This window comes from Choloepus didactylus, chromosome 5 (genome assembly GCF_015220235.1).
Source record: "Choloepus didactylus isolate mChoDid1 chromosome 5, mChoDid1.pri, whole genome shotgun sequence".
Taxonomy (NCBI): Eukaryota; Metazoa; Chordata; class Mammalia; order Pilosa; family Megalonychidae; genus Choloepus; species Choloepus didactylus.
Genome location: NC_051311.1, coordinates 57,582,376 through 57,596,165, shown reverse-complemented (window position 1 = coordinate 57,596,165; position 13,790 = coordinate 57,582,376). Strand labels below are relative to the sequence as shown.

The window sequence follows — 13,790 nt, the reverse complement described above, 5'->3', positions numbered from 1 at the left end:
TATTGTATTTCTAATAAACTAATTTATTTTTCTGACACACAAGGATTACCATCCATTTCTTTATTGGTCTGGAAACTACATCTGAGCTAAGAGTCTACTTAAGGGTGTTTTCAAATCAAGTGCTTCTGCATCTTGCCTACCATTGTTTGGGAAACCATCATCAGCTAATTCTGATGGAGGCCCTATGATTTTAAGGGACCAAGCAAGGGTGCTGTAAGGGTTTTAAAGTCCAAAAATGCTAGTGCTTAAAAAGCATATGCTAGGAGGACTCGGGCAAGATGGCAGCATAGAGAGGAGTGGAAGCTAAGTAGTCCCCCTGGAACAACTACAAAAAAACAGAAACAACAAGTAAATAATCCAGAATAACTGCGGGGGGACAAACGAGACCATCCACTCATCATACACCAACCTGAATTGGGAGGAATGCCCGAGAACACAGCATAAAATCTGTAAGTAAAACCTGCGGAACCAAGTCATGACACCCCCTCCCCCATAGCCTGAGCTGCAAAGCCTCGTGGTGCCAGAGAGAAGCTCTCTCCCAGCAAGCGAATATAGCTCAGCTGAGCTCCAACTGGGGTTTTAAGTAGCAAGTGTGAACTGCTCACTACAGGTACGCATCCCCAAAAACAGACAGAGGCTTTGGGTGACGAGTGACCTGGGAGAGCCGGAGGGTCACCTTGGACTGGGTCTGAAGGGGACTATCTGTTTCTTTTTCGGCTCAGTGGAGAAAGCCCCAGTCATTTTCAGTTTCCAGGGCTGTGACTCGGGAAAGGGCGGAGACAGCACAAGCAGAGAGTGAGACCATTGAAATGCTAATGACCTCCCCCTAAGGGGTCTATCTTCTCTAAGAGGAAAGGGGTGGGGCCCTTTCCATTCAGAACCAGACCCCAGAGCCTGGGGGAACACAGCCATACCTCCTCACACCAGTCAAGAATTATAGGCTAACAGGCATCACCTGCTGGGCAGAAAAGCACAGTGACCTGAGGCATCAAAGGGTGGAGCAATTTTCTAAGACACACCCACAGGGAAACCAGATACTGAATATTTCTTCCCTCTGGGACCTGAGCCTGTTCTGGTCTGGGAAAACCTGATTTGGATAACCAAGGAAACCATGCCTAGACAACAGAAAATTACAACCTACACTAAGAAAAACAGTTATGGCCCAGTCAAAGGAACAAATGTACACTTCAACTGAGATACAGGAATTTAAACAACTAATGCTAAATCAGTTCAAAAAGTTTAGAGAAGATATTGCAAAAGAGATAGAGGCTGTAAAGGAAGTACTGGACATGTATACGGCAGAAATCAAAAGTTCAAAAAACAACTAGTAGAATCTATGGAAATGAAAGGCACAACACAAGAGATGAAAGACACGATGGAAACATACAACAGCAGATCTCAAGAGGCAGAAGAAAACACCCAGGAACTGGAGAACAAAACACCTGAAAGCCTACATGCCAAGGAGCAGATGGAGAAAAGAATGAAAAAATATGAGCAACGTCTCCAGGAACTCAAGGATGAAACAAAGTACAATAATGTACGTATCATTGGTGTCCCAGAAGGAGAAGAGAAGGGAAAGGGGGCAGAAGCAATAATAGAGGAAATAATTAATGAAAATTTCCCATCTCTTATGAAAGACATAAAATTACAGATCCAAGAAGCGCAGCGTACTCCAAACAGAAGAGATATGAATAGGCCTACGCCAAGACACTTAATAATCAGATAATCAAATGTCAAAGACAAAGAGAGAATCCTGAAAGCAGCAAGAGAAAAGCGATCCATCACATACAAAGGAAGCTTAATAAGACTATGTGCGCATCTCTCAGCAGAAACCATGGAGGCAAGAAGGAAGTGGTGTGATATATTTAAGATACTGAAAGAGAAAAACCGCCAACCAAGAATCCTGTATCCAGCAAAGCTGTCCTTCAAATATGAGGGAGAGCTCAAAATATTTTCTGACAAACAGACAATGAGAGACTTTGTGAACAAGACACCTGCCCTACAGGAAATACTAAAGGGAGCACTACAGGGTGATAGAAGACAGGAGTGCGTGGTTTGGAACACAATTTTGGGAGATGGTAGCACAACAATGTAAGTACACTGAACAAAGGTAACTATGAATACGGTTGAGAGAGGAAGGTGGGGAGCATGTGAGACACCAGAAGAAAGGAGGAAAGATAAAGACTGGGACTGTGTAACTTGGTGAAATCTAGAGTATTCAACAATTGTGATAAAATGTACAAATATGTTCTTTTATGAGGGAGAACAAGCAAATGTCAACCTTGCAAGGTGTTAAAAATGGGGAGGCATTGAGGGAGGGATGCAATCAGCATAAACTAGAGACTGTAACTAATAGAATCATTGTATTATGCTTCCTTTAATGTAACAAAGGTGATACACCAAGGTGAATGCAGATAAGAGGGGGGGATAGGGGAGGCATGTGAGACACTTGACATTGGTGGTATTGTCTGATTCTTTATTCTACTTTGATTTAAGGTTATTTTTCCTTTTGCTGCTTCCTAGCTGTCGTTTTTTTTTTCCTCTTTCTTTTGCCTCTCTACCTTCTTTGACTCTCCCTCCTGCCTTGTGGAAGAAATGTAGATGCTCTTATATAGATAGTGGTGAAGGTGGTGAACACATAAATATATGACCATGCAGAAAACCATCCATTATTTACTTGGGATGGAATGTATGGTGAGTGAACAAAACCATATTAAAAAAAAAAAATGGGTTGATGACAAAACCTTGAGGGCAAAATACTGAGTGAAATAAGCCAGACACATTAGGACAATTATTACAGGGTCTCACTGACAGGAACTAATTATAATATGTAAACTCATAGACATGAAATATAAGGTACCAAGATATAGGATGAGGCTTAAGAATGGGGAGTGGTTGCTTAATATGAGGAGAATGTTGAATTAGGATGAACTCAAATGTTTGGAAATGAACACGGGTGTTGGTAGCAAGATGTGAGAATAACTAACAGCGCCGAATGGTGTGTGAATGAGGTGGAAAGGGGAAGCTCAGAGTCATATATGTCACCAGAAGGAAAGTTGGAGGTCAAAAGATGGGAATGTATAAAACTGAATCCTGTGGTGGGCAATGTCCATGATCAACTGTACAAATACTAGAAATCACTTCATGAACCAGAACAAATGTATGACAATAAAATTAGAAGTTAATAATAGAGGGGCATATAGGGAAGAACTATATACCTATTACAAACTATATACTACAGTTAGTAGTATTTCAACATTTTTTCATAAACAGTAACAAATGTACTTTATCAATACTATGAGTCAACAATTGAGGGGGGTTGGTTAGGGATAGTGGAGGATTAGAGTTTCCTTTTCTTTTTTTCTTTTTTCATCTTTCACTTTATTTCTTGTCTGGAGTAATGAAAAGTTTCTAAAAATTGAACAAAAATTAAGTGTGATGGATGCACAGCTGTATGAGGGTACCCAGGGGCAAGTGATTGTACACTTTGGATCTTTGGATAATTGTATGGTAGCTGAACAATCTCAATAAAAATGAAAAAAAAAAAATGGTAAAAAAAAAAGTTGTTTTACCGAAGGGGAAAAAAAAAAAAAAAGCATATGCTACAACCTCTTTGTTTTTCAGATGGAAAACAGAGGTCCGAAGAACTGACATCATTTGTCCAAGATCACACAGCTAGTTACAGGGGAATGAAAGACTTAACCAGAATCTGAGTGTAGTTTATCTCTTGAGAACTTACTTCTCTAAGTCTTTCTGCTGTAACCACCTCTCAGTTATTTATGGGATGATTATCTAGTCTATGGATTATTCAGGTCCTTTTTTTCTCTCTCTCCAATTCCCTGCCCATTATCATGTGTACCACTGGGTGCATTGGGTTGGCAGAGAAAATAGGAGTTGAATGTTTCACTTGACAATTTAATGACCCCTCTACCACTGGGTTTTTATTAAAGTGCTCAAAATGATGCAAATACTGGATAAAAAGGAAAATTCGGGAACTTCTGTCAATACTAAGTTATATTCAGGTGAATTTTTCTTCCTTTCAAACTTAGAAGTAAGACTGCTGCTTAATTCTGTTGTTGACATTAATACTTTCTCTGTGTCTGGAAGGACTAAAAGAAAAAGTCTTTGCAATGAAAGTACTTAATTATCCCTCTTCCCCAAGAAAGTAATGATTGAGAAAGGCAGTAAACTTTTGGAAAGAAAGACCACCTTGTCCATTACCAGCTTGGAGGGGCAAAAACAAAAGGATAAAGAGAGGTGGTAAAATGAAAGAGCCAAAAATTTTCCCTGTAACTCCTGAATTAAGTACTAAATTGATGACATGACTTCATTATTTGGTTTAGAGCTCTGCATGCCCAGATCAAAACCAGTGGTATTCAAACATCAGTGCAAAGTTTGTATAAATGAATTTAGAATTTCAGCGATACTGGCTTGTTACATTACAATGGAAGGCAGACAGTTGAGTTAGCATGTGAATTTTAAATTATTCATATTTCCTAAATCATGACTATAAATGAATTACTTACACAAGTATCTTTTATAATCAGTAATCTTACTTTTTACAGTTTCAGATATTTCTGACATTGTGTATTATGGTGGTTTTGGAGTTAGTACAGGGTTCAAAGTCTTGAGTTTTGAGACCTGAGGCAAATCACTCATGCTCTCTAAAGCTCAGTTTGCTCATCTATAAAATGTGGATAACTGTGGTACCAATTTCAGAGGGTTGTTATGAAGGTTGAATATGTCAATGCACCTAAAAAGTTAGTCATCATTAACAGTGCAACAATCAAGGCAGATTCTCAAATGTAGCACAAAACATTGCTGTTTATTTTTAAATGCAGTTTCCACTCAAGAATTTCTACTCTGAGCTCCACCAAATGAAGGAAGGCAGGTGGCCAAATTTTCCCAGAGACTCTAAGAGAGTTCCCAGGTCAGCTCCTTTATTCTACCCCATCCACATACCTTATGGAATGCCTGCAGGGACAGCAATGAAAGTTGTTGTCAGTTGGGAATAGCTGCCTTTAGTGGGGCTTTCTATCCTCAATTCACAAATAAGAGAATTGAAACTGTTTTTCAGGAACTTTCAGAGATACAGAGGTAGAACCAGGGATGGCAAACTAAGGCTATCCTTCTTGTAGTTGAAAATTTATGAAGAGCCCTTAAAGAGAAGTAAGAAAAGCACTAACACTCAAAAGAAAAATGATACAAACAATTTACTTATACATACCTACATGCATAAGTTAAAAACCAATAAATAGATGAAAAATGGTTCCATTTCATGTAACCTAAAAGCATATTAAAAGAATGTTTGGAGATAGTGCCATTCGCTGTTGGTAAGAAGATACTTTTTTAGAAAGCTATTTGGCGGCATTGCTAAGAGTCCTAAAAATATACTTATCTTTGACTACCGCTTTTGGAAATCTGTCCTCAGGAAAGAGGGTTTTTATCATTGGAAATGGCCTAAGTGTCTAACTGAATATTTAAACTGTATGGGAAAAAAAAAAAATGGCTAGAACAATGCATAGGGAAAAACTTGTAAGGACAGATAACGAAATGTATATGTCATTTTTGTAGAATTATATGGGTAATCTTTCCGTGTAATCTTCTATATGGTCCATATATTCTGTAAGGCATGTATTAATTTTATAGTCACAGAGCAATCAAATAAACTTTATTTTAAAACTTTAAAGAGAAAATATGCCCAGCCTACCAAATGCCTTTCTATCCTTACTGGTATAAATGTTTTCAGACAAAACCAAGGAGGGAGAAAGAGTCATAGTGCAACATCATTAAAATAAAATAAGAAGGAAAAAAAAACCATGGGGAAGAACAGTCTTTAAATAAAGAGAGTGTGAGGGACATAAAAGAAAATTATCTGTTTGCACCAGAACAAAGTAAAAAAGCTTTCATTTTATAGACCCATGTACAAGAGACCAGTCTGTGTGACGTCAGGCCATGGTTGCTCTTTCACTTTACCCCATCTCCCTCTCTGCACATGACACTTTGGGAACTGCTGCCCAAGGGTGAACAGTAGAGGATATGGGGGAACCATGGGAAAGCAGACACCTCCCCACAGAATGTTCTGTCCATTGAGTGACGTGGAACTCTTTGGTCTCCAGAACAGGATTTTTGGTCCACAGCTTCTACATCCTAGAAACTGGCTGCTGAATATTATGGACTCTGAGGAGACTTGCTCTACAAGTCATGAGCTGGAAAATGTCTAAGTTAAATGTGTGTTCAATGATCTCATTGGGGTAGCTTATAAGGAAACCACCATCTACTGTAAAATGCAGTGCCCTGGCAATAGTGTCTGCTATTTTGTTGCTTGATGATAAAGACCAAACTTCAGTTTCCCTGTGGCCTTAATAATTATTGATAAATTATTTATCCTAATCGGGTTCCATGATTTCGTTTCAGTGTGTCAGTATTTGTCATGGCATTCTAATGTATATATAGTTCAGAGCATTTTCCTATTTTCTCTTTAGGGCACCTTGCAGCACCCTCTCCCCACCTCCAAATACAACTGTTGCTATGCTGAATTCATAGTCTTTGCTAACTGAGTGCCATTATGAAAAAATAAATGAATTTCATTCCTTCTTTAAATATTCATGTTCCTATATAATCTAATATATCATCATGGTTATGGGGAATTAGAAAATACACCTGTCAAGTTTGTTTAATAACTCAGCTCTGCAATTCTGGGGCACTGTTCTTCCGAGGGTCTTGACTCTATTAGTCTCTCAGTCTGCTTCAGAGTGTCATTCTTGGATTTATAAAGGTCTTCATTGCACAGAGGAAGTAGAAAGATTAAGGATTTACGTGGCATGCCCTTTATCACTAATCACACTGGAAGATCCAGGGCTAGAAATCCAGACTTCTTTGTTTTGTTGTTTCCTCCCAGCATGGAACAGCAGTTTCTGTAGAAAACCACCCAGTGTCCCTGGAAACAATTCATCAGATTTTTCTAAAGAAATCCAATTTCCTCTGGTCTGATGGGCTACTTCTTAAGATAAATGATGAAAATACCAACTTCATAATACAAAGAAACCCAATTCTTTTCGTTTAATCTCTGTGAAAGGCATCACAAACCACTTATGGCTCCTGTAGCCTTCTGTGATACTTTTAGAGCCTGGGATCTAGACGATGGTAATGGTTCTGTAATTATTCCCATACCAAACAGCCTCTGGGTCAGACTCCTGGCTGGTTCAGAACCTTAAGCCATCAGAATATTCTGGGGACAGGGCCCCAGGAATCTGCACTTTTCATAAGCTCCCAGATAATTTTTAGTTAGGCCCTCTAAAGTTTGAGAGCCACTACACTAGAAACTACGATTATCACATCCCTTCTGTCCTTGAAAGAATCAGCCCCAAATTCTCTCTCATTCCATTTGGTAAATCTAGAATAGAAAAAGGAACTCGCCATGCTAAAAGACACATGAAAACTCTCCCTGACCAAATTCCCAATGTAGCAGCAATTTATGAAATATTCTTGAAATTATGAAGCTTCCAGAATGTATTCCTTACCCCAAGAATGGCTTAGTTTTGCCATAGGATATTCTTTTTTCAAGAAGTTTCTCATGAAAAAGAAACAAATCTAAAATCTGGAATCCAGTAGTCCAGTATTTCTGAGCAAGTGATCTTGATAGATCTGTAAGATCCCCTCACCTCCAAGAGTTGCCTTGGGCCCACTGCCTTGTTTTGTCCCTTCAATCCTGACAAAAGCTACCTTTCCTGTCAGGAAGAGAGAAGGAAGTAAACTGTGCTTGGGAAGGCTCTTCTGCCCATTTGCTAACAAGCTGTGATGGCTCAGAGCCTGTTCTGAACTTTACCCATCTGGGTAATTTGGGCTGGCCATGCAAGTGGACTCATTGAAGGATAGCAGAGGCATAATATTGGTTTTAAGAAAGGGTAATAGTAGCCTTCTCCACTCCTAGACTCCCATCTTCATCTTCTCTCTGCACCGAAGATCCACTGTAATGCACATTTCTGTTACAGGCACTTCTCACCACCACCCAGGACAATGGCCTTGCAGTCAGATGGCTCTCAAGTACCTTCCTTTTTGCTACAATTATAATTGATCCCCTCCTAGACCATTCTATACAACGCTGTCATATTAGTCTTCCAGAAGCACAATTTTGAATAGTAACTCTGCTCTCAACAGACCCTTAGGGGTTAGTACTGGAGGCATCCTTTTTTGACTTAATTAGGCCTAAAGTCATAGCCTGATGTTCTAACTCTACCTTCTCATTTCAACTGCCTTTTTCCTCAATTGTCCTGCCATTCTGCTACCTTCCCCAATCTAACCAGAGTACCCTTCCCTGTCATTGCTCATGCACTGCTCTTAATCTAGAATTTCCTTCCTAGAAGCCCTGCCTGACAAAATCCTATCCCATATGAAGTCATCCTTAATCTCGTACCCTCCCCTCAACATGGTGTGATTTCTCCTTCCTCTGAAAGTTTATTAAATGCATTTATCTCTCACTCAGGGCACTCGGAGCATTCTTCTCAATGGTTGTCTGAGTCAGTGAAGAAAGAGTACTGAGCTTGGAGTCAGAAACCTGGGTCCACATCCTGGCACAGTCACTCACTATCTCTGTGACATTGGGCAAATCCTCTAACTTCTCTCTGCTTCCGTTTCCTCATCTGGGGAAAGGGAGTAATAGCTCACTGAGTGTACTAGGTGTTAAATGACAACAGTACACGGGGATGAACTTTGTCAACAGCAACGTGGTCATTATTGCTTGATTCTCCTTCCCTGCTTGACTTAGCTATTTGAGGATGGGGACTGTGTCTTGCTCATCATTGTATATTACTATTATTACTGCTAATCATTTTTATTATATTTCTAACAATAATGTTTATTATTTATATGTATTAATATAATCCTTCCAGTGACCCTAAGAGATAGGTACTATTATTATCCCATTTTATGGAGAAGAAAACCATATATTTCACAGAGCCTCCAGTGAATGAATGGGTGAATAAATGAATAAGGCAGGGATTGAATGAGAAAAAAACTGATGGCACCAGCCAATGCGGTGGCGATGTCCACGAGCCAGGCGAGTGCCGCGGCGGCAATGGCAGGAGCAGCGGAGGCGCAGGCTCTGGCTCATCTCCTCGTCCCCCTCAGCCTGCGCCCGGGGACACCAGGGGGCCCGGGTGGCTGGAGGGGGAACCCGCTGCCCGAGAATGGGAATTCTCTCCCCCATGATATGGAGACTACTCAATCACCGGGAACACAAAGTTATCATTGTTGAGCTGGATAAGGCAGGGAGAACTACCATCCTTTCCTAATTTTCTGTGAAATTGTACACACATCCCCTACAATAGAAAGTAATGTAGAAGAAATAGTCGTTAATAGTACACATTTCCTAATGTGGGATATTGGTGGCCAAGAATCTCTTCGTTCTTCGTGGAACACTTATTATACTAACAGTGAGTTTGTGATAGTTGTTGTGGACCAGTACAGAGAAAGGATTTCTGTAACTAGAGAAGAACTGTATAAAATGTTAGCACATGAGGATCTAAGAAAAGCTGGATTGCTGATTTTTGCTAATTAACAGGATGTTAAAGAATGTATGACTGTAGTGGAAATTTCCCAGTTTTTGAGACTAACTTCTTTTGAAGATCACCAGTGGCATATCCAGGCATACCATGCTCTTACAGGCAAGGGATTGTACCAAGGACTTGAATGGATGATGTCACAATTTAGGATTAGATGATGTCTGCTGACCTCTTCTCATAGAGTTTGTATAAATGAAGTGCTGGACTCTTCCTGAGAGCTGCAAACATGAATGGCTTTTCAGTATATTCGTAATCAACTGATTTAAACTTTTTCTATAAGAAGAAAAATTAAAACTACTTATTTGAAAACAAAGATGGAGTGTCACCTTCCAAATTGCTTTCTCATTAGTTCCTTCCAAAGTAAGGTCTTAAGGCTGTGACTGACATTTTTTTCATAATGAACCCTCTCAGGACATTGTGTAGCCTGTGGTAAGTATAAAGGGAGAGGAAGACATTGTTAACTTTAAGAGCTTTATTATGAGTATAAGCCTCCCCAGTTGAATGTTGTTCTCTTCTTGTTCTATTAAGTCAAAATAGAAATCAGAACAGATATTCAATTTCCAATATTTTAATGTATAGTGTTACTTATGAAAAGTATTTTACGTAAGATTGTCTATACCTCAACTGCAACTTAACGGCTTTGATTTATGTTCTAAAGAAAAGTGAGTAACACAAAAATTAATTTATCCTTAGTTGTAATCTTATGTAATGAATACTGTCATTGGTGTGAAGTGCCATTTTGTACTTTCCCCCTTAGGTTCTCTGTTTTGTACTAACCAACCCCCAAATCACTGAGCTGCTCTTAAAAAAAAAAAAAAGGAAAAAAAAACTGATGGCAATGCCTTCCAGATGACTATTTCTCTCCCTCCTGTTTCCATCCTCTACTTCCCTATCTTTCTTTGGATCTTCCAGTGTAAATGCAAAATTAGGAGAAAATCTACATTGAACTGAACCCCTGAAAGATGAGAGATCTCTCTGGATCTTCACTTAAACTTCTCATGAAGAGACCTCCAGTGAGCTCCAAGAGAACAAAGACCGTGTCTGTCTGGTTCACCATTATATTCCCAGGGCCTAGCCCAGTGTCTGTTGATCAATAAATGTTTATTGACTAAATGAATTAATTTATGAGCAGCACGTCATTGCCACTAACACTAAAGTGTTGACAATGGAGAGGGTGATCGGTGCTCTGTCTTGCTTTCTCAGGCAATACTACGAGATGCTGTACAACACAGCAGACGAGCTCCTGAACCTGGTGGTGGACCAGGGCGTGAAGTACACGGAGCTGGAGTACATCCATGCCCTGACCTTGCTGCACCGCAGTCAGACGGGGGTCGGAGACCAGACCACCCAGAACATGAGGCTGCAGCGGCTGAAGGAGATCATCTGCGAGCAGGCTGCCATCAAGCAAGCCACCAAGGACAAGAAGATAACCACCGTTTAATCGGTGGCAGTGTGTGCGGGAATGGTCATTTCCATTTCCTTATTCATACTTGCTTCTTTCTTTGGTATGTTATTTGGTATATTCTGAGCTGACGGTTTTTTTCTCTACATTAGTGCTTTAGTATAGAGAAGGGGTAAGGATTTTTTTCTTTTTCATTTTGGCTTGTCATATAAACCCTACAGGGAAGTTTGGAGTACAGAATATTTTAACATCTACTCTGATGCAGTAAATTCCAAAGGGATTAGGGTGGGATGGGAAGAAAAGTTGTGCCCAATTGTTGGACTCTGAAAAATGAATGAATGAATTACTAACATGTTATGTTTATTGCCTAACATATATAAAATTCCAATCTGCTGCCCAAGTTTTAATTCCTTCCTAAAACCTCTTAATATGATTCCGTTACATAAACAATAGGATTTTTACTCTCTGGACCTCATCAGTTTATAGTCCAATGAAATAAGTGTATGTGCATTGCTTTTTGTCTCTATTGCCAAGATTGAATAAATGCCTTCTCAGCTGGCTGTAGTTTTCAACAAATTTCCCTAACCAAGAAAACAGGACCTCTTCAGGGCTAGAAAAAACAGTCCTTTTATCCCAATCCCTAGGATAATTTTGTCTGCTGTATCTTGTATATAGGTAATAGGTTGGTTTATTGCCTTTCACTTTTCTTTCTGCTGTATCAAAACCAAGGGCCATTAAATTAGTTAAAAAAACAAAAAAGGAAAATAAAAGGTGATTCAGCCCTCTGCTTTATTTTCCCCCTCTACTTTCCAAGAGAAAATGATTGTTAAAGAACTTTTAATCTCATTTGAAACACTGTGAGTTAAATGATTCTTAGATGCTCACCTGTTCTTCTTATGAGTCTCATCTTAGAAAGTAGCCCAGGTTTGCTCAGCTGACTGCAAGGGTGATGGAAGGGCCTGTGACATTTCACTCTGTGCAGACCCCATCTGGGACCATTTCTGAAATGCTATCCAGTGATGTTGGTGGCACTGTCTGCTCTCCCGGCATGCTGTACCTCACCACTCTCCCCAGATCTCCAAGTGCTCTTGCTGCCATGCTTGACTTGTCACCAATAGGCTGACCAGGCTGCTTCTTGAAAACATGGAAAGGAGAGAGAAAGGACTTTAACTGCATACAGTGATGCCTCATGCCCTTATGGTCTGTAATTTTATCCCCCTCTGTACAACTTTAGTCTTGGTGGGAAAAAGAGAAAATTAAAAAATGTGTTGAGAAGCTTGAATTTTGTGTGTTGCTTTTCTTGCATTCTTTATTCCACAAACATTTCCTGAGGGCCTAACATGTGTCAGACCACCACTAAACACGAGGACAGATACATAGACAAGCAGGACACCCTTATTTTCTACCTTTAAGAGAGATTATGGAAACTGGACTTCCACCAAAATTCTAGCAGATGTATATTCAGGGCTGTTAGAAATCAGGTCAGACAGTGGGGCGGCTGGGAGGTAACTCAGCAGGCAGCTAGAGGATGGCCTTCCAGGGGCTTCTGGTAGGAAGAAATGTTTTAAATCTTTGTCGCTTCAGAGGCCTAATTGGAAAGAAGTTGAATCTATACAGTAGACAACCATGGAAAAACATACTACCCCTAAACAACATCCTTGGAAGTAGTCTCCCAACAGAGGGAGGAGGGAGCCAAAGGTAGAGTAGAGCCAGCCACTTTTGTTTGGAAGCTCCTTATTGGTGGCCATAGCCTCCCAACTTGGCTTTTGTTCCTTTTCTTTTCCATCCTATCCACTCCAGGTACAGAACCTTGGAGTGGTGGTGATGATGCCAGAAGAGCCAGGAGTGGAATTGGGGGTGCTTAGATTAGGTTTATTGGATATGGAAAGGAACATCGGTTTGGGTTGAATAGAATGCCAATAACAAGAACAGGCAGAAAAATGGCAGGTGAGCCATTTCTGGGAGAGCATTTAGGAAAGTATAATCCCTACTTTGCTTACAGTGACGATGGAATTGAAAAATTCTGCACAGAAAAAAAGTGGGGGTCTAGATTTCTTGTTGTAAGACATTCAAAGGCAAAAATTTCCTTGCAAGATGATATGTCAGTCTTTATTTTTCAATGGGTCAAGAATAGCCAAAGACATATTCAGTGGATGGTGAAGACAGTGCAGATGGAGATGGAATGGCCACCTCAAAATCTACATTCTTTTAGGACACAGTGAAGATTTCCACATGTTATGGTCCTACATTGGGAATATTTTTTGAGACTTTTTTGTGCTGCTTACAGCCATGACTGGAAAATGCTAGAGAGAGCCAGGGTCTGCCAAGGAGAAGGTGCAGCATATGTTCCTTATGCTGCCCTTGCCCAAAGAGGACCCTGTTTCCAGGCTCTGAAAGATGAATTCATTCTTGAGTAGGCCTGTGTCAGCTCCAATTTAGTGACAGGAATGGGCCTGAGCTTCTGTAGAAACTCATACTGTAGTAGCCCATAACGTTGAGCTAGTTGGTCACAAGACTCTGCAGTGAGACCCTCCACCTAGAATCTCTGTAGAGTGAAAATTCACAGATGCCCCAGGGCCATTCTAGGAGGTCACTCTCCCTAAATGTTTTCTAAGTCTGAGAGTCATCATTTTATGTTTCAAATAGCTTGGAGAGAATACTGCTAAGTTGAATTGTCAAACGAACCCTGATGGTTCCTTTTTTTTTTTTAATTTTATTGAGATTGTTCACATACCATACAATCATCCAAAGATCCAAAGTGCACAATCAGTTGCCCCCAGTGCCATCATATAACTGTCCATCCATCACCACAATTAATTTTTTTT

General features: G+C 40.0%; 1 protein-coding gene and 1 pseudogene across 2 annotated transcripts in view; both read left to right on the top strand.

The window, feature by feature from the left end:
* Positions 1 to 12,247, top strand: part of EXOC4 (exocyst complex component 4) — a 953,704-nt gene extending 941,457 nt beyond the window's left edge. Inside the window, exon 18 of one of the 2 annotated variants that reach the window (XM_037836132.1) lies at positions 10,767 to 12,247. In XM_037836132.1, the coding sequence (XP_037692060.1) occupies positions 10,767 to 11,004 (238 nt within the window). In that variant the 3' untranslated portion in view covers positions 11,005 to 12,247. The remainder of the gene's footprint in view (positions 1 to 10,766) is intronic. The other variant, XM_037836133.1, reaches the window with a different exon arrangement.
* Positions 9,189 to 9,760, top strand: LOC119534093 (annotated as a pseudogene).
* Positions 12,248 to 13,790: the final 1,543 nt, after the last annotated feature.